Source organism: Rattus rattus, chromosome 2 (genome assembly GCF_011064425.1).
Source record: "Rattus rattus isolate New Zealand chromosome 2, Rrattus_CSIRO_v1, whole genome shotgun sequence".
Classification (NCBI taxonomy): Eukaryota; Metazoa; Chordata; class Mammalia; order Rodentia; family Muridae; genus Rattus; species Rattus rattus.
Genome location: NC_046155.1, coordinates 99628903 through 99654936, shown reverse-complemented (window position 1 = coordinate 99654936; position 26034 = coordinate 99628903). Strand labels below are relative to the sequence as shown.

The window sequence follows — 26034 nt, the reverse complement described above, 5'->3', positions numbered from 1 at the left end:
TCCCTAAGACCACATCTCCCTGCAGAAGGTGCTGGGGAAGTCCCGACAGAGTCTGGAAGCTTCTCACCTCTTCCTCATACAGATGAAATCCTCAGACTTGGCAGGCATTTCTGGGTCCTGAGGCCAGGGCTCCTCTGGGACCAGTGAAGCCAGAGGCCTTAATTTAGCTGCGCTTCCATTTTTCCATAGAACAGTGGGCATATTTGGAAGCTCAGCTTTCAACAGGGTGGGTCAAGGGGGTTTTTCCCTGAGAGAAGGAAGATGCCCTTTAATCAGAGACTACTACATGCCTGGTCCAGTGACGAGCAATTGGTTCTGTTTAATTAAAAAAAAAAAAAACCAAAACAAAACCAAACAAACAATGCTCACACTTGCTTAAAGGTAAAAATAATCACCCTGGGTTATGGGTTAGAAAATCAGAGTCCAAAATTCTCAGGATGTTCTCTAAGTTGCTGACCATTATGGGCAGACCAAGAGCTGGACGTTCCAGGTGACAAAGTCTCCTGTCCAGTCTCTCAGCACTGAAACAGTTCTTCTGGGAAAAACCTGACTGCTAGCCCACTGGTTTTCCACTGGCAGGGATTTCCAGGAGAGGTGAACAGGGTCAGATCTTCCAGACCCCAAGTTCTTGTGGTGCCAAAAATACCGAGAAAAGCAGGGCCTACGACTAACTCTAGGACTCTGGGTATCCCTTGGACAGCAGGGGCAGCCCAGCATAACGTGAGGGCTAGCACCTGGTCAGAGGACCCCTCCGTTCCTGTGACCAGCCTAAGGTCTTTAACATTACGTGCTGTGGGAGTGTCTTCACCAGTACCACCTTTCTCCCTCCTCCAGTATACACACCCCTACCTCAGTTCTGAGTCCTTCAGCCCTGGTCCCTTCCCCTTCCTTCTTAGTGTTCAAGACCAACTGTTCAAAGCTAGCTGGGACCAGAAGTTTGTCACACAGTATAAACCTGACCTCTGGCTAGACCAGCTCCTCTTATGAGCCCTGAAACCACCTTTGTGACCAGCAAAATGAATGTGCAAATGGATGGGGAGAAAGGAAACAAAGGACAAGCCCCATCCTAAATCACACAAGTAGAAAGAAGATGCCTATAGGGACAGAGCCCGGCGAGCAATAATAGTATTGAGGAAAACAACTGTAGAACAGGCAGTGTGGTGCCGGGCAGATGAGAAGCAGGCACAAAGAGCTGGCTGGGGCTGTGTGGTTCATTTATTGGGGCCATGTCCAGCCATGCCGCAGCCACCTGAGCAGGAGCCCAGTGCCCCCAAAAGGCAGGTGGGGGAAGGGAGGAAGTGCAGAAGGCTAGTGCCCCAGGGTTCCACCCCAGTCCTGTCTTGGTCCTTGAAGAGAGGCGGTTCTCAGGTGAGCGAGGTGTCATCATCGCTGCCCTCTCCTGCGCCGCCCACCCGCTCCTCGCGGCTCTCTGTCACGGCGCTCTCGTCGATGTTCTCCAGTGAGTCTGCGTGTTGCACCGACAGCTCTGACAGCGCCAGGCTGGGTAACGGGCTCTGCTCCGGGTGCAGCCATGGCTTGAAATGTGGCTGGTGTTTCTGCTTCCACTCAGGGTACTTGATGCAGGCCTTGTACATCTTCTTCATGGCCTGCAGACCATCGGAACATTGTTAGGGGTGCCTGGAGGGCCACGCCCCTCCAGAGCCCTCCTGCGGTGCACAGCAGGCCCCAGTGTCCCAACTACGGTCATTTGTAAATCTGGTCCATCAGCCATCACCCAGTGTTAACTCTGCCCCTGCCCAACTCCTCGGTGCTACCCGCCCCTCCCCCCATGTCCCAGAGCACACAGCAGCTTACCTTGGGGGCCAGGAACTGAGATGACTTATTCACCACCCACTTGGGTAAGGAGCCTGTGGGGGCAGGGAGAGGCCCTTAAGCACCCAGCCCCACCCACTGCCAGCCCTCCTCCCTCTTCAGAGTTTGTGGGGAGGCCACCCCCTTTCATTCCTTCTCAATGAAGTTCTCAAATCCCCCAAGCTCATCTCTGGCCCCACTGTCTCTCTGCCGAGCTCCAGCTCAGAGAAGAAAACCACAGGATCCTAGGTTACCTCAAGTAACCTGTGGGTTGACATTCTGACCCACCAAGCTCCAGCCTGTCACCTCCCTCTCTCACACTAATAAGCCAGGACTGTCCCCAGTGTTCGGCCTTTCTCTTGTCTGTCCTACTGGGCTTCCTCAGACTCCTGAAGCCCAGCACTCCAGGCGAGCATGCCCTGGAGCTGGACAGGAGCTCCTGTCTCCCTCCAGCTACCTGCTCTGTACACACAAAACACTCTTTAAGGGCCGGGAGCCCTGACCTGGGCCTTGGGGTATTCCTGTCAATGGCAATCCTGTCAATGAGGTTTAACCATCCTCTATTTCCGGGTCCAGTCACCAACTCACTCCACATTCTGGGACACCCACCCTGACCTGCCTGGAGAATCCCAACAGGAATCCAATGTGTGGCATCTTAACACAGACTGATGTTCTACTGGAGGGGATGGGCCCTCGCTCTGGGAATCAGGGACAGAGGAAGGGCCACTTACTTCCTGGACCCCAGGAGCACTGAGGTAGAAGTTGCAGGGAGCTGGCTGAGGACAAAGGCTGGATGGACCTGGAGGTGGGAACTGGAAGGGTGTGAGGGGCTAGAAACCCTGGGCAGGGGCTCAGGCTAGACTCAGGGCGACAGAGTCACAGTGGCATTTTAAGCAGGTTGAGTCAGAGGAAGTAAGTGTTGTTTTTATCTCCTCTAGTAGCTCGATGGACAAAGTGACTGAGTACCAGAATGACAGGCTGGGAGCCATGAGAGGGTAGAAAGGTGAGAACAGGAGGCTGAGTGTGTTAGCATGGAATCCCCAGCACTCCGGAAACAAAGGTGAGTTCAGGACCAGCCTGGGCTACAGAGTGAGTCAGAAGGGAGGGCGGAAGGGACAGAGAGACTAAGTACTGGATTTAGAAGCTGACAAGGAAAAGCTGGCCTCAACTGGCAAGTTCTGACCAGTGGGGGGGCCAGAAAGCAAGCTATTGATCTGAAGAAAGGGTGGGTCTAGGAGGGCAATGGTGAGTTCACAGCTGGATACAGCAAGTCTCAGTGTCCAGAAGACATCCGGAGGCAGACGTCCAGGAGGCTGAGCACCTCCACAGAGATGAGGGCTGAGCACCTCCACAGAGATGAGGGCTGAGCACCTGCACAGAGATGAGGGCTGAGCACCTGCACAGAGATGAGGGCTGAGCACCTCCACAGAGATGAGGGCTGAGCACCTCCACAGAGATGAGGGGTCAGCTGGGGCGGAAGTGAGCTGAAAGAACAGGCTGGAAAACTCAGGCCCCTGGGATGTGGCTGAAGGAGACTTGGCAAGAGCAGGTCCAAGCTAGGAATGCTAGCACCAGGAAGGCAGTTCCAAACTCCTGGGAGGAGCACTGGCTACCTCATGGGTCCATTGCTTTCAAACCACTAGCTTTGGATAGAGATCCCCCCAGTACTAAATGGCTCCTAACAGACGGCCCTCAGGTGGCCTGGCAGATCCAGCTCATTCACTGTACAGAGGAGGAGCCCGTTGATGGGCTGCAGGGCCGAGCCCTCACCTTTGGGGTCCACTTGGGCCAGGTAGGTGATGACACAGCTCTTGGGCCCCGTGCTCTGGATGAGGTAGCCCGTCTGGATGGACACAGCTCGGACCAAGTCTTTCCGAGGTGGGTATTTCTGGGGATGGAAGGCACAGGGAGGTGAGACTTGGGTAGAACAGAGGGAATGTCTCTATAAGGTACACACACACACACACACACACACACACACACACACACACACACACACACACACACACACACACCACGAACCCATAGCTGTTCACTTTTCTCAACAACTGTGCCAAGCCAGGCCTAATGTGGATTAAGGAAAAAAATAATCCGGCCAGGTCATCCTTGCCTCGTCTTATTGTGCCATTAGGAAAGCGCCAGGCTGGGTCAGGGCTTATGAGTGACTGTGAACACTGAACCCTTGCCTAGGCTAATGTACCTGCTGCCCTCTCTGCCCGGGGAGTTCAAGTGAGTCCTACCACAGGATCCTGCCTGTTAGTTCCTGCTAACCCATTTGTAGGTCAGCCTTATCCCAAGGGCTAGTCAACCACATCAGTTCATCCTACCCGCTCACCGCAGACGGCCCACACTGCCCTTTCCCTGGGCTACTTGACAGTCCCCAAAGGGAAGTCATTATCCTCAAAGTGCAGGAAGGAAACTGGCCCCCATGCCTGCCTGAATCACTGGACACCCACAGCCCAGCCCTGCCCATCACCCTTCTGCACACCCAGGGGGAGGGCAGGCCAACTCACAGGGTGTTTCACTGAGTAGTTCATAATGATGTAATCAGCGCCCATGGGGAGCCAGGAGCGGAGGGTGATGACATCACGGTTCTTCAGGGGCTTGGGACACCTCCCTGTAGAGGGCAAGGAATAATTCAGCCAGGCTGCTGGCCCATCTTCCTGTAAGGGAGGGTGTGGTGGAGGCCAGAAATATGGGGATCCTATTAACTGCCATCCAGACAGGAACCCCCAACCCCTACCACAGACATACTGTGAAACCAGAAAGCACAGTAGAATCCTTGTCCCCACTGTCTCCGCCTACCCTGCCTCCCAGGGCCTCACACAGCCCTTACCTCGTTGCTGACTTGACTGATATATGTGAGTATATTTGAATAGCAGACAGTACTGTGAGCTCATGTGCTTGAACGTGTGTCCCTGTGGCATGTGGCACACAACTGTTTGCATGTGTGTCAGTGAGAGCATGTAACTATGACCAAGGAGAGAGCAGCTTTCCCTCTCAGTGTGCCAGCACAGGAGTGGCCACAGCCAGGGAGGGAGAGGAGACCTGGTGGGAGGTGGGGGTGGAGGCTGAGGGGGTTGGAGTCTGGTTCTGCGCCTGCTCACAGGAGTAATATCCTACGTCAGCGTTGACAGTCAGTCGAGCGATGTCGAATGTCTCGATGACATTACTGTCCCACTTCTTTCGATATTCTATGTCGTGCAGGACATCGTAGAGCGTCTCAGCTGGTACGTCACAGCATTCCATCCTGCACTGCAGACAGATATGGGTTGTCAGGGCCACACAGGCACAGGGATGGGAGGGCAGGGCAGAAGAGCAGGGCCCACTTCTCACCAAGAGCCTGGTTCAGATCCCCAGTCAACCCCCAGCTTAAACCCAGATCCTCTTCAGGAGTCCTATTCAGGCCAACCATCCTGCACACTGGCTCTATGCCCTCCCTATCCCCTGGGAGCAGCTTGTGGGCAGACGGTTAATTCAGCAAGGAGCTTGAGACAGGTACACATTAAATGGAAAAATTAAATGCCCAAATATACACCTTACCACCTAGCCACATATCACATATTTGTGTGTGTGTGTGTGTGTGTGTGTGTGTGTGTGTGTGTGTGTGTGTGTGTGTGATTTAACAGCTTTGGAATGCCAGCACTTGAGAGGCTGGGGCAGGAAGATCACCCCAAGTTGATTAAGGGCCAGCCTGGGCTAGATAGTGAGTCGGTAGGAGACTATTTTCAGACATCTTCCTATTATCCGGTTGTACCCTCAAAGAGCTTCCCATCTAGGGGAGAGGACAGCCACACCTTGCTTTATTTAGTCCTTCAAACGATTACGCCAGGTAACAAAGCCAAGGAGGGAATTGAGGTTGAAGAGGTTAAGTACCCAGGCAAGGTCACCTGGCGGGTTAAGTAGCAGGGCTGTGATTTAATCCAGCTCACATGTCTGAGAAGCAAGTAAAGACAGAACCAGGGTTCTCAAGATCTGTATTCAAAGAGGTGAATACAGATCCTTGTTCTATCCTGCCCCAAGAGCCCAACCCCCAGAGCAAAGTATAACGGTTTTTTCCTGTGTAGGCTATAACACGCTCCCAGAACTGACATTCGTCCAACACAGGAAACCCACACACTTTGCTCTCTACCCATGAGAAAGTGAGTACACTCGGCTACACGAGAGGAAGCACTGCCCCCTGCGTCACAGGCCTGGGCACAATGAAAGCACAAGATAGGCTGCTCCTGGCTGGGGGTGCTAAGTATAAGAGATGCACTATGCCCCCCACACCACGTCAGATTACAGAAAATACAGAGCATAGGGGTTGGGGATTTAGCTCAGTGGTAGAGCGCTTGCCTAGGAAGCGCAAGGCCCTGGGTTCGGTCCCCAGCTCCGAAAAAAAGAACCAAAAAAAAAGAAAAAAAAGAAAATACAGAGCACAAGGGAACAAGCGAAGGGACCCCGTGAGAACCGACGTAGACAAAGCCAGGTGCTGGGCCCTGCAGAGCTACTAGCCTGGTCTATGCAGAAGAGTTCTGCTTTGTCAAAAGGTGACGTGAAGGGGCTGGGTGCCACCTTTTGGCTTTTTGTTGTTGGTTTGTTTGTTTTTGAGACAGTTTCCCTGTGTAGCCCTGACTGTCCTAGAACTCACTTAGTAGACCAGGCTAGCCTAGAACTCAGCAATCTGCCCACCTCTACCTCCTAAATGCTCGGATTAAAGGCAAAGGCCTTTTTTTTTTTTTTTTTTGTTAATGAGTTATGTTTATTTTATGTGTTATTTGTGTGTGTGTGTGTTTTGCCTGTACGTGTGTCTGTGTAAGAGTTCAGTCCCCTGGAACTGGAATATCAGACATTCGTGAGCTGCCATGTGCTGGTATTGGGTACTGAACTCAGGTCTTCTGAAAAGGGAAGCCAGTGCTTTTAACTGCTGAGCCATCTCTCCAGCCCTGAGCACCACCATGTAAAGTGTGACTCTGGACTGTGACACATCAGCTATAAATAGGACAATCTTCCTCCTCCTCCTCCTCCTCCAACTCCTCCTCCTCCTCTTCCTCCTCTTCTTCCTCCTCTTCCTCTTCCTCTTCCTCCTCCTTTTACCCAGGGATTTGATCTAGGGCTTCATGCATGCAAGACAAATGTTCTATGACTGAGCTAAATCCCTGGGCCTTTTATTACTTCTTATTTCTGAGATGGGATCTCATTAAGTTGCCTGGGTTGGACTTGCATTTGTGATCTTCCTGCCTCAGCTCTTAAGTGCCTCAGCTGACAGGCCTGAACCACCAGGCCCTGCTTACAAGAGTCGTTCTGGGGGACAACTACAGAAACATGAGGGGTGATCTGAGTCTTAGATGCACTGAAACTGTATGGAAACAAACGGTGGAAATTTCTGCCCCCGACCCCAAGTACATTACAAATTGGAAAGAGCAGGGAGGAAAATCTGTGCTTAGAAAAAGCTCAACCAGCACAAACCTCGGGACAACAGTCGTCTCTGCCAGAGGTGCAGTCTGTTTGCCTGTGTGTTGCCGAGTTTCTGAGATGTCTGTAGTACTGCTTCAGCAGTAACCACCCTCCCCGCCACCCCCCACACACACTTTGGTTTTTTTTGAGATAGGGTTTCTCTGTGTGGCCCTGGCTGTCCTGGAACTCACTCTGTAGACCAGGCTGGTTTTAAACTCAGCCTCAGTGCTGGGATTATAGGTGTGTGCCATCAAGCCTAGCTATTAACAACATTTTTAAAGTGCAAAGATAAGCCAGGTCACTACTACATTCTTAGAGATAAGACCTAGTTTAGAATGAAGAGTTAAGCCATCAGCCAGATAGCGCTGCCTGGCTGAGGACACCAGGTCAGACCTTCAGTCCCTTCTCCACCTTCAGCCTCTGAATAAAATGACTGGAACACACACACAAATGAACAAACACACACACACACGCACACAAACACACATGCATGCACAAGCATGCATATGTGCAGCATTATTAAATTTTATTTTTAAAAGGAGTTTTAAAGTTCAGGCAAGAGGAGGGGACTGGGCTCATTGGCAGAGCTGATGCTTGGCATGGCCAAAGCTATGGGTTCTACCAGCATCAAAAAAATTCAAGATCAACTCCAACCTGTACCTAGAAAACGTGAGTTTGAGGAAGTCATTTCCCTCTGCTCCATTTGCTTTTCTAGTCCATGAAAGCGTGTGACTAGACCCCCATCTATCCAGCAGCGCCCAGTTCCAGCCCTGGCCTGAGTCTGCGGAGGCAGAGGTGAATCTGGCCTGAGCTTAACCTTCCAGACAAGGAAGATGACCTAGCCTTCCCGCTAGGGCCAGAGCAGCCTGGCTCCTCAGGGGCCGGTGTAAAGCAGGCTTCCTGGAGAATCCTTCTAGGAGGGGGATGTTTGCCAAGTTCAGGGGCAGAGAGTGCAGTGAGGACCAAGACCAGAGCCAGACAAGAACACACTCTCCTGGCTGCCTGAGCTTGTCCACCTGGCTCAAGTTTCTGTGGCATGGCCTACATCGCCTAAAACTCAAAACGTCCCTGGTCCCAAACATGCTGGGACCGGTGGATGATTTCAGGTGTGGGTCACAGGAAGTATAGGATGAGCCTGAGACATCTTACTGAGCTAGAAAGGAAGTACTCAAAGAACGCCCCCTCGGGGCAGGTACCACATAAGTGCTGTTCATAGTCTTTCCACTGCATTCTGTTAGGGAACGCACTACTGTAACTTGACCCAGTAACATTCCCGAATCAATCAGCTTTCCCTACTGGGAACTTATTCCTCCCACTTGGTGTTTGGAACCTGGGACCTTTTGAGTATTAGGCTACCCACACCACGCCCCAGAGACTTAGCCAGGTGGACAGCAACTCAGTACACCATGCAATTGCCTGGCTTTGGGCCTTGGTCCTGGCTGCGCTCTCTGCCCCTGTACTTGGATGTGTGCAAGCATGTGCACACGTGTGTAGAGGCCGGAAGTTGACATGGAATGTCTTACTTGATAACTCTCCACTTTGTTTAATGAGACAGGATGCATCAGTGAACCAAGAGCTCACCGATTCAGCTAGTCCAACTAGCCAGCTTACCCCAGGAATCCCCTAGCTCTGCCTGTGGTGTTGGGGGTGCAGGAGGGCTGCCACAGCTGTCCAGCATTTCCAGAGGTGACGGGGACTTCGTTTCAAGTGCTTGCTGAACCATTTCCAGGCTCTTACTGTCCCTTGCAGTTGATAAGCATTTGATAGGCAGTGCCTTGAAACTGTGTACATGATTCAGGTGCGATGCGGAACATTCCTTACTCCGTTGGCCCAGGCGGCTTTATTGAGCTTGGTGTCAGTGCTTACATCTGGTGTCCCCATCTCCTTCACGGCAAATTTCCAAATGTCTTTGAGTGCCTGCCCAAGGGGCACGCTCCTTGAAGCCCACTCCATGGATGCCCGTGTGAATTTTCGGGTCGCCCCCTCGTTGATGGCAAAATGGGCTTTCTTCTCACCACCCTTCTTTGTGGGAGCCATTCTGCTGGGCCCAAGTTGGAAAGGCTACTTTGGTTTCTTATTGGGTTCAGTTTAATCTGCTATCACTGTTTTGTTTTTTTTCATTACTCATTTTAATAAACCTGTCTTAGATGTAATGTGGCTCATGGTAGAGTGATACATGTCTTAGTTTGCCAGGAATTGCAGTCTCCCAGAACTGGCTACTTTCAGTGGTAAAACGTCGAGAGGCCTGGTCAGTCTTGAGAAGTTGGTCAGTCTTCAGGCTGGCTTTCATGTCTACCAGACAAGGTCATTCTTTGTCGTTCTTTGAGTACTTCCTTTCTACCTCAGTGAGATGTCCCAGGCTCGTCCTATACTTCCTGTGACCCACACCTGAAATCATCCACCGGTCCCAGCATATTTGGGACCAGGGACGTTTTGAGTTTTAAGTGATGTAGGCCATGCCACAGAAACTTGAGCCAGGTGGACAAGCTCAGCCAGCCAGGAGAGTGTGCTCTTGTCTGGCTCTGGGCCTTGGTCCTCACTGCACTCTCTGCCCCTGAACTTGGCAAACATCCCCCTCCTAGAAGAGATTCTCCAGGAAGCCTGCTTTACACCGGCCCCTGAGGAGCCAGGCTGCTCTGGCCCTACACCATCCCTTTCCAGTAGTAGCCGGGATTCTCACCTTCCCAGCAGAGGGCTGTCCTAGTCGTCAGCAAGGAGGAGGCCAGGTAGATCTGCCTGGCTGAGGACACCAGGTCAGAACTTCAGCCCCTTCCCCACCTTCAGCCTCTGAATAAAATGATTGGAACACACACATGCACACACATGAGCCCGCACACAAACACACATGCATGCACAAGCAAATACATGTGCAGCATTATTAAATTTTATTTTTAAAAGAGTTTTAAAGTTCAGGCAAGAGGAGGACTGAGCTCATTGGCAGAGCCGATGCTACATGGTCTTAGCTTGTGCAAAGAAAGGAGCTTTAAGTCCCAGCATCTGTACCTGTCAAAGGGGGAGGGGGGGCACCCTTCCCTGGTGCTATGAGGATTAGAGGAGGCTTTCACAGAAAGCCTTCAAATATGTGCCTTCTATAGGCTTCCAGCCCCAGGCTCCTCCCTGAGCTCTCTGGCCGTGCCCAAGGAGTGTCTCCCTGATAACTTCCTAAGGGCAAGGTTATAAAGACAAGGAATTAAAAAAAAAAAAAAATCCAAAAAATGCTGAGAGGTTGGATGGATAGGTAGACACCCGCTATAGGAAGCCCTGCCCAGATCAACCCAGTCACCTTTCATGACCTTCTACTAGGTCCTGGCCTAAGTGGGTGGGACCCAGACCAGGGGTTCTGAGAGGCCCTAACTGCACAAGACACACAGCAGGCCTTGGCCCTCTCTCTACTCTGGCTCTCCCTCCACTTTGCTGTTTCCACAGGAAACCAGGCCCAGGGGATCTGAGAGAGTGCCTGCTTCCTGGGATTTGGGGATCTCCAGAACGGAAGACCCTTCTTCAGTGGCTGGCAAGAGGGAAGAGGAACACATCTGCCAGGCCTACCATGATGTGTAGCAAGGAAGCTCCTCCTCCAAGTCTGTCCCAGATGCCTCCCAGGACATCCCCTCACGGGCTCCTTTCCTAATGTGTCTGCTGTCTTGTCCCTAAATTCTTCAGGCTGTGCTGTGTCCCAGACCTCCTTGTCTTCTCCTCTCCAGGCAATCGTCCTGTCTCAAGTAGGCATTGTATTCTTCTGCCTGAAGTTCTATGGCCCCTGATCATGGCAGCCCCTGACATAAACCAGCTCAGTTAAGACCTGCTTCGTGAACAGGGCCCATAGAGAGGCTGTGCCTGCATAGGCTTCTCTAACTCAGAATGCTGGATGTCAGCTGGTAACTCGTAGTGTTCCAGTTCAATTCAGACGCCTGCACAGCTGGAAAAGACCCTTGGGTACTTGAACAAATTTTTTTGGCTTAAGAAAAATTCCTCTGACAAAGGAGTAGAGGGCTTGGAGTGGATCAGAAATACCAAGAGGCAGGTCCGGGGAAGATCTAGAACTTGTTTTTAAAAGCTGTAATAGTTCTGATAGTCAAAAAAAAAGTTAATCAGGACAGTGGGCCTACAATCTCAGCTCTTTAGGAGCTAAAGAAGGAGGAAGGATGTCTTGAAAACTAGACTGGCCAACATTGTGAGATCTCTGTATCAAATCATCATCATCATCATCATCATCATCATCATCATCATCATCATCATCATCATCATCATCATCATCATCATCATCATCATCTGGCCGGGTGGTGGTGCACATCTTTAATCCCAGCACTCAGGAGGTAGAGGTAGGTGAATCTCTAAGTTCAAGGACAGCCTGTCTACAGAGTGAGTTCCAGGATATCCAAGGCTACACAGAGCAACCCTGCCCTGAAAAACCAATCATCATCATCATCATCACCATCACCATCACCACCTGAAAAATATTGAGGTACCTATTTATACTCATAAACTAACATGAATATACCCACTCCTTATAAGGATGTGGTGACAGTGTGACACAGGGTCTAGGTATAGCTTAGTGATACAAATAAAACAAAGCCTTGGATCAGGCTAAAACAAAGCCTTGGATCAGGCCCTCAGCAGCCCCACCACCCAAGGAAAAGAATGACACACGGTGACAGTAACAACTAGCCATACAGTTCTAGAAAATAATTTGTCAAGCCAGGCCTGATTGGCACAGCCATGAAATCCTAGCTACTTGAGAGGCTAAGGCAGGAAGATTGCAAGTTCAAAGCCAACCTAGACAGCTTAATGAGACCCTGTCTCAAAAGAAGAAAGAAAAACCTCAAAGACAGGGCTGGGGAGAAGGCTCAGTCAGTAAAGTGACTGCTGTGCAAGCATAGGGACCTGGGTTCAGATCCCCAGCACCCAAGTCAAAGCCAGGTGCTGTAGCAGACATCTGTAACCTCAGCACTGTGCTGGAAATAGGTGGGTCCTGAGGCTCACCGCCAGCACTGCAGCTGAAGTAGCACGCACAGACTCAGTGAGGCCATGATCAAAAACTAAGACTGGAGAGTCAAAGAAGAAGACACCAGGTAAAACCTCTGGCCTCTACATTTGCACACACACAGGTGAGTGCACAGGCCCACACACACACACACACACACACACACACACACCCCCCACACACACACACACACACACACACACACACACACACACACACCACACACACACCCCACACACACACACACACCCACACACACACACACACACACACACACACCACACACACCACACACACACATACACACACACCACACACATACACACACACACACCCACACACATATACATACACACCCACACATACATATACACACCCACACATACATACACACACTCACACACATACATACACACCCATACATACATATACACACACATACATATACACACACACACACACATACACACACACACATACACACACACACATACACACACATACACACACACACACATACACACACACACACACACACACACACATACATACACACACGCATACACACACACATACAACTCACACACACCCCAAAAATCAGAAGGCTCAGTTGGTAAAGTATTTGATTTTCAGGAATCAGGACCCGGTTTGATCCTCAAAACTGATATTAAGTGGGGTGGGGGTGGAGCTGCTGCAGAGATGGCTCAGAGGTTAAGAGTACTTGCTCTTCCAGAAGACCTAAGTTCAATTCCTATCACCCACATGGAGCTCACACCATCTATGACTCCAGTCATAGGAGATCTGATGCCTCTTCTGGTTTACACAGGCTCCTGCTACACAGACATACATGCAAGCAAAACACCAACACATAAATTTAATAATAATTTTTTAAAAAGGCAGTAACAAACTTCTAATCCCAGCACTTCAAGAGATAGAGAAAGGCAGATCACTGGTGCTCTTGGACCAGCCTAGTCTCCTTGTCAAATTCCAAGCCATGACAGACACTAGAACAAAAGCAGCAGCAGTAGCAGCAGCAGCAGCAGCAGCAGCAGCAGCAACAGCAAGGTAAATGGTACATGAAGTGTGACAGCCAAGATCTTTCTCTGGCCTCTGTATACATACATGTGCATGCACACACATGCATGTGCACCTAACACACAAAGAACTGAGGTAGAGTGTTTGCCTAGCCTGCATGAGGGCCTGGGTTCAATTCCCAGTACTCAGAAAAAAAACTAAGCTCAGGAAAAAAATAAAGTAAGAAAAGTTCTGTTACAATATTCATGAGCGTGTTATTGAATTTGTAATTAGAAAATTATATTGGAGAACAGCATAAGCAAGGCCTGTTCCATTCAGAATGACACATCACCCTGAGGACTGCGCAGCCATCAAGGGCTGTGTTGTCCACCCCACCCCACCCCCAGGACGGGGGCAGCCTCTCAGCTCTGTAACCCTCGGAGCCCAGAACAGGCTTGGTGGTAAGCCGCTGCCAGAACGGTTCATGAATTACTAACTCTGGTAAGGTGAGCAGCGTCTACCGACGCAGATTCAAATGAGCAAAGCAGCACGCAAACTGTGCCGGTTTCAACCACGCACAGATTACCTGACCCTTGAAAAAGAGCTGGAAGGAATCCTGGGGCTGGTCCCTTTGGGAAACCAGGGTTTAGTTTAGTTTAGTTTTTGGTTTGTTTGGTTTTTTTTTTTAATTAAAAAAAATATTGAGACAGTCTCACACAGACCAGGCTGACCTTGGACTTGCTACATAGCCAAAGATCACCTCAACCCCCGCCCCCTCTGCACCTCCCCAGTACAGAGATCATAGGCTTACACCACTACACCCAGTTTACACAGTTCTGAGAACCAAACACAAGGCTTCACGTGTGTGCCTGCCAGGCAAGCATCTTTCAAATAAGCTACATACCACCGCCTTCTCCCACCGACGCCCTGCCCACAAGGTTTCTGCTGTTTATCCAGGCTGGCCTCCAACTCCTGAGTTTAAGTGGTCCTCCTGCCTCAGCACACCTAGTTATTGAAACTTCGGGCATCTGCCAGGTTTTAATTTTTGGACTCTTCTTACTATTGCTATAATATTTATGAAATGTTTTTTTTAACCCACTTTGCATCTTGTATAGCTGTAATCCTAGTGCATAGGAAACTAATGTAGGAGAATAAATTAGTTTGATGTCAGCCTGACTGTAGTAAGAGCTGTGGAAAAAAAACAACATTTTGGTGTCCTAATTAAAGTTCCATCCAGGCCAGGTGGTAGTGGTGCACACATTTAATCCCAGCACAGGAAGCAGAGGCAAGCTGATCTCTGACTTTGAGGCTAGCCTGGTCTACAGAGCAAGTTCCAGCACAGCTAGGGTGAAACAGAGAAACCCTGTATTAAGAAAGAAAGCGGGAGGGAGAGAAGCTAGGAGGGAAGGAGGAGGAGCAGGAGCAGGAGCAGGAGCAGGAGGAGGAGGAGGAGGAGGGGGAGGAGGAGGAAGAGGAGGGGGAAGAAGTATTGTTGAAGTTGAAGTTGCTGAAGCTTTTCTACCCAGAACCTCTAAGACCTTGTGCCCTGGACCCGAGAGCCCAGGCTCACCCACACCGAGGCCTGACACTGGGCTGACACAGGTTATTGGAAATGCTCAGCAGTATCTGAGCCACTGATCGAGGAAGAGACTATGCTAGAAGTGGGAACCAGAGGGGTCTCAGGTCACTCACTCTTGGGCCAAGGCAGGAAGCAGGCAACGACGACCCTGCAGGACAGAGACAGAAGGATGAGGAACTACAGGCAGAGGAGAACATGGCAAAGCCAAATTCTAAAGGAAAGTCAGATGGGCAGGTGGCACCTAGATGAAAAGGGGGAAAGGCCCTTGGCAGAGACTGGTACAAGCCGGGAACCAGAACTGGCTGGCTTCAGGAAGAAGGCACATGCAGCTGCATGAGGTAACCTGAGTTACCCTGAGTGAACAAGGATAAGGCAGGAAATGGAGCTGTCCCTTGGGTACTCAACCTGCTCATTCATTCATCCATTCAGCCACTGTTAATGGAGTGCCTGCTGTGCCAGGTTCTGTGCTAGTGGCTTGACAGCTTTGCCCACTCTATGGTTAAGTCAGTGTCCCTTAGTGAGTGGCGGTTTGGAAAAAACAGAACCTGCCTAGAGCCAGTGTAACCCAAAGTCTACCCCTAAGCCCGGTCCCTAAGAATGGGCTCTATTCTGTGAGAGAACCAGGGAATACCAGAGGGTCTAGCACTTAGCCAGATGAGGGAGGCCCATGCTAGAGGCTGGAGCTTATAGGGTTATGTGTAGAATGGAGAGGGGCTTTGGGGCTACCTTTGCTTGAGGAGGGCCTACTGGAGGGGTATAGAGAACACACACGCTGTGGACCTAATACAAAGTCCCCGTCCCCCTCTTCCAGCTCAGCAAGCACAGCTGGGAAATGGCCATTGGTCCCCCACAGCCTTCTCTGAAGGGGAGGGATCTGGCAGCAACTACCTGCAACTTAACTCTTCTCAGGCACCCAGGACTGGAGGAGACACAGCCTGCCTGCCGTGTCTTCTATATACAGAGCTGCCTGCAAGGACCCAGCCAGGCCCTTTTCTGCTGCTCCCCATCCAGGGCTGGGTGACTCATCCCTGCCCTGCCTGGTGCCCTCCCTCCCACTGGTCTCCAGCAGCTTCCCTGGACACCCCCATCCCCGGCATCAGCAGCAGGCCCGGCTCTGAGCAGGGATGAAGGGAAGGCCACAGAGGCTGACCTCCTGTCCTCCTGCCTTCCACTCTTACCCACGAGGACAGGGGGAGAGAGATGAAGGAGGGGGAGCTGGGGAAGAGATATTAATGGGAGGCAGAAGAAAGTGAGGTGGAGCAGGGGACCAGTGAGACAAGATTGGACACTGAGACGGATAAAGACAAACACTCCCCGGGTATCAGGGGTCACCGTGGGTGATGATCCCTAAAGATCTAGCAAGCACTGGACTTCTGTCTCAGTAACTTCCTGGGCATCGAGCCCTAGCCAGGCCCCAGGCCACTGGGTACCCCATGCTCAACCCAAGCTTATTAGCTGTCCCAAGTGCCTAGAATCCAAGCTTGGCTCTAAACCAATTCCTTCCTCCCATTTTCCATAGCCCAGCTGAACCGCAGCCTTCCCTCTGGACAAGCCCTCTCTGCTCCACCATCCCTGCTTGGCCTCTGTAGCCACACCCTCCTTTCAAGTCTCCAGGTTCCCAATCAATCGGTTCCCTGAGCTTTCTAAACCAGGAACCAACAATGACTCTGCCAAGCTTGAAAGCCTCTACCTTTCCCGGCTTCAGGATAAAAATCCAACTGTCCTGCCTTCCTCCTTCCTCAGCCCCGTGTGTGCATCCGCCCCATCCAGGAGCTCACAGACTTCCAGAATCTGCCTAGGCCTGGGCACCACTCCCCGTGGAAGTCCTGTCTCCCACCCTGCTCTCATCTTCAGGCTGTTGGTCACTATTCTCAGCACAAGTCTCTGTCCAACACTCCTGCAAAGGCTTTCTCTGTCTCTCCACCAGGCCTGGAGTCTCTGGAGGGGAGCGCCCAGGCCTGATCTGTCGCCATATCCACAACACAATAGCCGGCAGAGTCGGTAGACAGCAGAAGAGGAGGTTTGCTAAGTGAATACACAACTGAGACAAGGAAAGCAAAAGGAGAAGAAGGGCCGAGTAGAGCTATCAGGGACACAGGCAGTTACCAGGCAGGGAGAAGAGAACAGACACAGGGTTGGAAAAGGAATATCCTGAGACCCAGAGAGGAGCTAGAGGCAGACGGAAGCTTTAGAAGCAGCAGGAAGGGGAAGTCATGGTAGAGCCAGAGCTGCACCAGGGGGCGGGAGCTGCCAGGAGACAGCTGAGCAGACATAATTGGATCAGAGACAACTCTGCTCCTGCAGTGAGGGGGTGTGACTCACACACAGAGTAATGCCAGACACAGAAACACAGAGACTCACACTTGGCACACACATGCACTCAGTGTGGAATGACCCAAACGTCTCGGATGCCTGCTTGGGGTTGGGGAACCGTGTACCTGCTTGTGAGGGGGCTCACAGTCCACTCATCCGAAGGCTGTGTCACACACAGCCACCCACAGTCCAGTTCCAAACACAGAAACCTACACGCAGAATCCTCCACCCCCATCAGATTACCCTGTGCTTAGAACAGAACCTCCCTCTGGTATCTTCTTCAGCTGTTTGCTTCTGTTTTGCTTGGCTCCCTGACAGGATATGAACCTCATAACAACAGGGTCTGAGAAGTGTGATTTGGTGCCAAATTCTCACAGAACACTATGCTTGGCATAGAGTATAACGTATGGACTCCGTGATTAAACATATCTATGCTTGAATGAATGCATGCTGGAGACACACAGGGGAGACAGATCACCTCTAGCTATCAGGCCTCTCTCTCTTGCAAGTCTTATCACCGTTCACCCATTCCTAGGTCCTGGACATCAAGAAATGTCCAAAGACAGAGAGTGGGGTCCAGGGAATGATGAGGGGAACTTCAGGAGCCAGCATCGATAAGAAACCCAGTAAGATTAAATGGCCCAGGTGCCACAAGGAGATCAGAGCAGGTGTCACCCCCTACTTCCCACCTGTGCAGACACTGAATACCTGCCCCGGGCCAGAAAGATTCTAGAGATGTGGCATATGCCTGCCTTCTGGGAGCCCAGGCTGGAAGGCAGGGAGGCAAGGGTATGCCAGAGAGGGCCAGTGAGATGGCTCAGAGAAAGGCACCTGCTACCAAGACTAGGACCTGCATAGTAGAAGGAGAGAACCAAGTCCGTCAAGGTGCCCTCTGACCTCCACACTCCTGCTGTGGCATATGCACATACATGCATATGAGCACATACACATAAAACATACAATACATGCATGCATGCATGCATGCATACATACATACATACATACATACATACATACAAGTTCAGAAAACAGTGTCACATGCCCTGAGCTGCTGGCCACAAGCTCCATTTAATGGCAAGTGAGAAGAGTGTGAATTTGGCATGGGACTCTCCAATCCCATGTTTTTGAGCCTCTTTAGGGACCTACAGCATCTCTACCAACGCAAGCATGCTAGGAGGGGCTTAGAGCTTGCAAAAGAGCGCTGAGAGGGTTGGGAACACTGCCAACCTGACACCTACTCTGAGCCATGCTCCTCCTCCTGTGGCCAGAGGATGATTGTCTGCCCAGGTCAGGGGTCTGGGCTGTGACTGGGTTCTATTCCCATCTATGCTTGTTGGAGACCGCGTGCACACCCAGGCCTTCGGGAACACTCTATAGAAGCCCAGTGTAGGTCCCAGACCTGCACAGAGAGCCAAGTCTCCGGGTCACGGTACCTAGGGCTCTGGCTCCAGGTGTCCAGCCAGGCATAGAGGCACAAGGGGAGAAAGAGGACCCAGCTGTCTCCAGGACTGCTCTTTTCTCTCATCTCCTGAAACTTTAAACACTCTCGGCTGGAAACTGAGCTGAGGCTCGTTAAAGTTTAAAAGCCTGGGGAACTGAGTGTGGAGGGCACTAAGACAACCCAGGAACTGTGGACTCCCCTACCCCCAACAGGGACATAGCCTGCAGGCACCCCACCCACCGCCAGGGCAGGAGCCACAAGGGGCTGTGTGCATCATACCGGCTTCCACCTCAGCCTACTCTGCAAGTCACAGTTTGCACTTTGCTGTCCCATCCCTCCTCATTCCTCTGGGCTCATCCAAGCTGCACTGGCCACAGCCCTGCTCTAGTACAGACTCAGTACCATTACCCAGACAGGTGCAGCCTCTCCCGACGGCAAAACCCTGGTGCCATAAGACCCCCTAGTTCCAGAGTTCCAGAAGGCGGCAGGCCTGGCCTAGCTCACTAGTCCCTTTCTACTCCCTATCCTCAACCAGGGCATCTCGTCCAATGCCCTGTCCTGTCTCCCCCTAACCTCCTCTTTGTATCTGTGCAGAATGCTCCAGATGCTGACAAACTCCCACTCTCTCTCCCCTCAATTCCAAAGCCACCACTCAGGCAGCGTACTCCAGCACTGGCCGGCTCAGTGGCCGCTCTGGGTTCACAGCCCTCCATCCCTGGCTGTCCCCTGCCTCCAGCACAGGTCCAGACAGAGGGGCTATCCAGTGACGTTCACTGAATGAGTAACTGAAGTAGCGGAACGGGCAAACTGATACTTCTGTCCACGTCGAACAGAGACCGAGTAGAAGCAGCCTGCCCAGGGCCATACAACCAAGACTTTGAATCGTGTGTTCTCTCTTGTAGAGTTTCAACTCAAAACAGGCGCCTCAAGCCAGAAAGGTTTCCTCAACACCTGCAGTCACTGCTGACGGTTCCCCCTTTTAGTGCACCTTCCCCATAGCACACGCTATTAGCTCCCTGGGAGCCTCTCTAGAACTCTATTCCCCAGGACATATTTGGGGGCCTCCTCTTCTAGATCTCCTATGTCAGGTCATGGCTGGAGCCAAGGCAGGACTCCTCAGAGCTATCTCTGGATTCAGAGTGCACACCTAGGGGCCTTCCTCGCTGGGATAGACCACCAAGCCTTAGGTGACCATCCTTACCTAGGCCCTGTGGTACTCACATCACCTTCCCAAGCCTAAGATTTAAGATCACCTCTACAAACCACCTGCCCAGCAACTTCCTATAGAAATGGACTCACTGACCCCTGAGAAGCAAAGGCCAAACCAGGAGCTGAACTCCCCCAACTCCTAAAACCATGTCACCTCTCATCCTTGACACCACAGACAAGAAAAACAGATCCAGAGAGGTGAAGTAACCCCTCAGACCACAGTGAGGACTGGACTTTTACCCAGTTGGGTCTCCTTCAAGGTATCCTCTCACAATGACACAGCACAGAGAGACCCAAGGACAGAGGGTAAATCTCCATGGGGTTCTGGAGACAGAGAGGCCCATAGGGCTGAGAGACAGCCCAAGGGGCAGAGAGAAGGCAGTTTTGATTGGGGCGGGGGGGAGGCAAGGACCTGAGTTCTGATCCAGCATCAGCCACTTCTAACTGTTTGGTCTTGTACAAGTGGACCCCTATTCTGAGCCTCCATTTCCCACATCTACTCCATTGGACTGAAGAGTCCTACCTTACAGGACAATGGCAGACTTGGTGGTCCTGGCCCTACATATCCTTGTCTTTCCCAGGACAGCTTTGAGTCCCAGACTCTGAAGGTAAGAAAGGTACTCCGAGATCCCTAGGTGAGCCATATATCACAGGAGAATGCGGTATTCATGAATGGGTACTAAGACCTGGACATTGGCTTGAGAGACTGTACCCTAAGTAGCTGTGTCATGGGACAGGTGGGCAGTGAGCCTAAGCCAGGAGGAGATATTTAGAGCTTTCACCAAAGGAGAAGGAAGGACCACAGGACCAGAAGTCAGGAGACGAGTCCCTATTAATGTTTCCTGGGGCAAGAGGCTCTCAAGAACTCCCACAGATGTTCTAACTCCAAGTCCCCAGAGATCCTGACACCAGTCTGCTCTTGTCATAGGTCCTGGTCCTTCTTGGGTCATCCCTGCTACAGTGTGTGCTCACAAACTAGGGCCTGTAGGCCTGGGTGCACCTAGAATTCCCTTCCCTCTCTCCAGTAAGCGCCGAAAGCATTAGGAAGAAGCCAGGAGTCCTCCTCTGCCTGCCACATAGACAGACATACAGTAAGCAACAGAAGACTTGAGCACAGGTCATCCAGAGCCCACTTGCCAGGGCTTCCTTGTTCTTTCTCTCATGTGTCCTGGCCCAGCCACTGAGTTCAGAGATCCTTCAAATCAGAAAGGCCCAACGGCAGGTAACCAGACAGCCCAGAGAGTGGAAGGGATGTGCCTCAGTCACACAAAGCAAAAAGATACCAGATCTAGACAATTCTCTGGTTGAATGACTGAAAATATTTTTCTATTTCTTCAAGCCTGGGCTTTGAGAAACCTGGGTTTGGGTTCTCTGCTTGTTCTCTGCCATCCATACTCAACATCTGCTCTGGTACAGGGGGCCTAGACTTGCAGGAGGAACTGTTTGCCTCCTGTCCACTAACCCAGAGCCCAGTACAGGCCTGAAGCCAGAGCAGGCCAGAGGCCAGGGGGGAGGGAAAGAGTAGGGGTAGCCTCCATTAGCCTCTTTTATTTGTCCTAGCTGTCGGCTGGGCCCAGAGCCATGGTGGCTTCCAGGGACCTTTGGACAGAGATAGGGAGAAGAGCAAGGTAAAATTGATGAAGAAAATAAGAAGGCACCCCCCTATACACGCACACATGTATACACACACACACACACACACACACACACACACACACACACACACACACACCACCGCACAGGGTGCAGGAGAGGGGGGAAGAAAGGGAAAGAGAGGAACCAGAATTTCAACAAACAACTGGGGTTAAGTCCCAGTTTCCTGCAATGACCCAATGATCCCTGGGATTCTGGTTTCTACCTGATGTATGACCTTGGCAAGAGTCACTCACCCCTCTGGGCCTCAGCTTTGTCATCCATCAAACAAGAGTAGGATGATGGGAACATAGTGTCCTTCAGTTCTTCAAAGAGTTATTGATGGGGTTAAAGGCCAGTGTTGCCCAAGGATGCAAATTCATCAGAGAGGGCAGCAGCACTGGAGCATGCTGACCCGGGTTGCACTCCTACCTGTTGTAGGGTGAGCTTTCTTTTGGTCTGTTTCTTTCTTAGTAACACAGAGACAAACTGAAGACTCTCCAGGACTAGCCTGAGGCTAAATCAGATAACCAAAAGAAAATGCTTGGCTGGGAGGAGGGTGCTTATCAGAAAGAGGCTAACTGTGGCAACTAGAAGTCCTGGAATCTGGGGACGGGAAGCTCAGAGACCTCAGCTCATCTCCCAGAGTTCCATCTGTGCTGAGAAGACCAGACATGGAGCCTGGCCACTGCTGATATCTATAACTAAGGTGTCAGTCTCTTCCCTGGGCCTAGGTTCTGCCTCCCTCCTCTACTGTGGGAAATGGGGCTGAGGCAGTATGGGAGAAAAGTTAGAGACAAGATTAGACTTGGAGACTAACCCATCAGGACTCTAAGTATTCATATTCATATTCATTCTCTCTCTCTCTCTCTCTCTCTCTCTCTCTCTCTCTCTCTCTCTCTCTCTCTTTCCTTAAGCAGGTTGTACAAAAGGCTGCCTAGTACCTTAGCCTCAGTATGTAAAGCACTGGAACCCGGTGTGTTGGAGAAAACATATGTCTTGCCCAGAAGCTCATAACACCACAGCGTCTTCAAATATTCTCCCTTCTCAAGTCTAATCTAGCCACAAGGGGTCTGCTTGAGGCAACCTAGTCTCCAGACTTGCCAACTCCTGTCCATCCTGGGCAAGACTGGGTTTATTCATTAACCAAGCCAGATGGAGGAGGCAACTCCACCCTATTGACAAAGGGTGGGAGTACACACACTCCCCCATACACACACACACACACACACACACACACACACACACACACACACACACACACAGATGAGAGCAGTCCCTTGGGAGGCAAACTTCCCAGCCCCTGCACATTGCTGGCTTTAAGCCTTTCTCATTCAGTCCCCCACCTTTGACTCTGTTCTCGTGTCCTTCTTTCTCCAACACCACTACCCTGGTGGACACTGTAGGGAGGACCCTGAATGCAGTCAGCAACACGCTGACACTACCAGCTGCCCTTTCCGCCCTGCTCCTCAGGCTCAGACCCTAGGCTAGGCCTTGAAGAAGCTCCAGCCCAGGGTCTTTAAGCCTAGGGAGAGACTCAGAGCAAGGAGGTGTACGGAAACCCAGAGAGAGTCAGTCAGCCAGGGCATACAGAGAGAGTCACAGAGGGCAAAGGGACAGCAGGGAGAGCAAGCCAACCATGTGGGGACAGGTGGATCAAGCTATAAATGATTAGGACAAGGCAAAAAAAAAGCACAGGGCCAGAGGGGAAAGGTCAGCACCTCAGGCTCTGGTATAAGGTCAGAAGTCACAGACCAGGCCCTAGGCAGCAGGGACCCTGCTAAGATAGTCCAACACCCTGGCCTCCAAGAGCAGGGATGCATCCCACAGACTCAGAGCTGGAGAAGGGTGCTAGGGCCTTCCAAGAGCCCTCTAAGGGGAAGTCCACACCCTGCAATGTGGCACTCACGACAAAACCACATGAGTGAGAAACAGCTACTGAGGCCCCTAGACCAGGATCTCTGCCCCATCAAACCCTAAGCTGCCCTGTCATGACGGAGAGAAGAGAATCATAGGGCTGGGAGGAGGGGAAATGGCAGTGAGGGGCTGGTGAGTATTCATTCATCTGCCTTCGGAGCTGTTTTCCCTTGACCCTAAGACCCCGCTTCCCCAACTTCACCCCCAGTATGGCTCAGGGCAAGAGAGCCATCAGGAGCTGCCAGCCACAGTCCTAAAGGCCTGCTGAAGACACGGAGCCACTGGGCAGGGACAGGGAGGACTAGAGGAACCAAGCAGGAAGGAATCTCATCCTCTGCACACAAGAGTGCAGAGAGAAGAGCAGAAGACCCATCTCAGACTAGAGAGCCCGGGGTGACAGAGGACGTGGGCCATTCACCCACCTACGGAGTCAAACGAAGGGTCCAAGCAGACGCTACTCTGAAAGACAGACCTCTGAGAAACACTATTCCCCTAAGTATGCCTGGCCATCACCCATCTCCTAAACACACTGGCATACCTAGTTAAGAGTTCCGTGAGCCAGATAAGTGGTATGGCCCATGTGTATAATGGGGGACCATACCTCCTCCTGGCTTATATTAGGAGACTGCGCTCACATGCACCCCTCTATGGGCCCCTGATCTGAGTCCGGACGAGGAGACTCCTGTGAGAGACAGTTCAGGAGGAGTGGAGGCTGCAGGTACCACAGAGCAACCCTACCTTGATCTTGTGCAGAGTTCGATCCATCTCCACAGCCTGCACCCACACAGACACGCCGGCCTTGCTGTAGGTCAGGTTCCAGCCCACCTCGGCCTCACACTCTGACCGAAAACTGCGGAAGTCCTGGTCATCGGGCACCTGGACACTTTCACGGCCCAAAGCGGGCCGAGGCCCTTGGGGTTCTGTTGAGGCAGCTGGCTTTTCCATAGAGAGCGTGGGGAGGCCCGGGGCCCTGGTCCTAGTCCGACTCTCCTGGGTCCTCCGCGGAGGCTCAGACAACGTCGGCGCGGCTGCAGATGCTGACGCCACCTTCCTGGGACCTGCAAGACCGGTTTGGGGACCAGAGTCAGTGCGCTAGGGGCGCGGGTGGGGCTAGCCGGGGTCCCGGACCAGCGGACAGCTTGAGAAGGGCAGGTACTGGCCCCAGGCGGTTGTGCACCGGCACAGGACAGTCACCACCCTCCCACAAGGAGCGACCTCATACTTCCCTGGAGCGGCAGTAGGGTTGCTGCGTAGCGGGTGCAGGAGCCCGCGAGAGCCGGGCGGGACTCTGGGGATCGCAGGTGCGGTTCTGGCACGGAGTCCCCGCGCGGTGCTGGCCGGACTCGCACAACTAACTCGGTAGCAAGCTGCGCGGGGCCATGGTGGGGGCGGGGCGTGGTGGCCGAGTCTCACCTGTACGGGCTTCTCTGCCGGGGCCGGCCGGGGCCGGGGTGCGAGCTCTTCCGCCGGCGCTGCTGCCTCCGCTGCCTGGGCGACCGGGGGCCGCGCAGGGGGGCCCTGGGGAGGAGCAGGGGTCCTGCCGCCGGCCCCTGCCCTGCTCCGCGCCCCCTGCCCCGCGCGCCCCCTCCGCCCCTCCTCCCTCCCGCTAGGCTCGGGGCTCCGGGGCTCCGCTCGCCTCGCTCGGTATTTTCCAGGCTGCGGAGGTAAGAGCTGCGGGAGCACCGCGCCCCGCCCCACCCCGCCGGGTCCTAGCGCCCGCCCCCGTAAGCCCCGGAGAAGGGGCAAAGTCCGGGAGGAGCTGTAGACTAGCAGAAGACCCGGGACCAGTGAGCAGTAGCGATGTAGCCAAAAGGCAAAGTAGCCTGGGCTCTCAGAGTAAGGTGCAGGTGCCAAGAGGGATTCTGGAAGTTAACTGGGAGCCCCTTCTCTACTCCTCGCTCCCACCCTTGCAGGTAGGTACACACTTCTGCAACAGCTTGTTCACACACACACACACACACACACACACACACACCACTTCAGAGATTCAAGGGTGGGCACACACATCCATGACAATTGAGAGCCTAACTAGCAGGGATAGGGATGACAGATCCTCAGTAACTAACTTACAGATGTCCACAGCTTGCAAGCCCCAACAACCAAGAGCATAACGAGCCTCCTCCACACACCCAACTCAATTCCCACTAGAGTGTGCAAACCCAGCCGGAAGTTGATCCAACTTAAAAGGCTCAAGGTTCACAGGCTGGCCAGAATTTGGCAAAATTTCCACTTCAGTCTCACGCGGGCCAGAGAGGGGTCCTGAACCAGCACCCTCTCACATTGCTATTTGATAGCTTCCAAACGCACCCCTCTTTAGCTCTCATCCATGTACACACACATCCCATAGGGTAACACTAGTACTCAAAAGCACAGGGCCCCAGAATGCTGGAGCCCCATCCCCGCCCCCTCCCCGGCCACCGCCACCCCTCAACAGAATAGAGTGGCCCAGAGCCCTACTCTGTAGCCTGATTTAAGATGTGTTCGCTAACTCCTCTGCCTACTTTTCCATACTGGAAGCCCTGCCCCGTTGTGCCAGCTCTGCTTCATCTACTCAATTCGAGAGCAAGGGCCAGGCCAGTATGAGCATGACAGTCTGGTCACTGGTCCTGGGCCACAGAAGACCTTTGATATGCTCCTCTGGAGAGAAGGAACAATAAGTGACCACCATTGACTTAGTAGTGCCAGAGTGAGAGCCAG

The 26034-nt window shown here is 52.3% G+C and overlaps 1 protein-coding gene across 2 annotated transcripts; it reads right to left on the bottom strand.

Annotated features, from left to right (window-relative positions):
* Nucleotides 1–1197: 1197 nt before the first annotated feature.
* On the bottom strand, nt 1198–24722 carry Stard10 (StAR related lipid transfer domain containing 10). Of its 2 annotated transcripts, none has more exons than XM_032893080.1 (7): nt 24564–24722; nt 24076–24395; nt 4920–5067; nt 4326–4429; nt 3583–3700; nt 1816–1868; nt 1198–1607 (listed from the first exon to the last, which is right to left on the bottom strand). In XM_032893080.1, the coding sequence occupies exons 2-7, from the start codon at nt 24280–24282 to the stop codon at nt 1365–1367; spliced, it is 873 nt and encodes a 290-aa protein (XP_032748971.1). In that variant the 5' UTR covers nt 24283–24395; nt 24564–24722; the 3' UTR covers nt 1198–1364. The 2 variants fall into 2 exon arrangements, with proteins under 2 accessions (XP_032748971.1, XP_032748970.1); XM_032893079.1 differs by having other exon boundaries at nt 24553–24665.
* Nucleotides 24723–26034: the final 1312 nt, after the last annotated feature.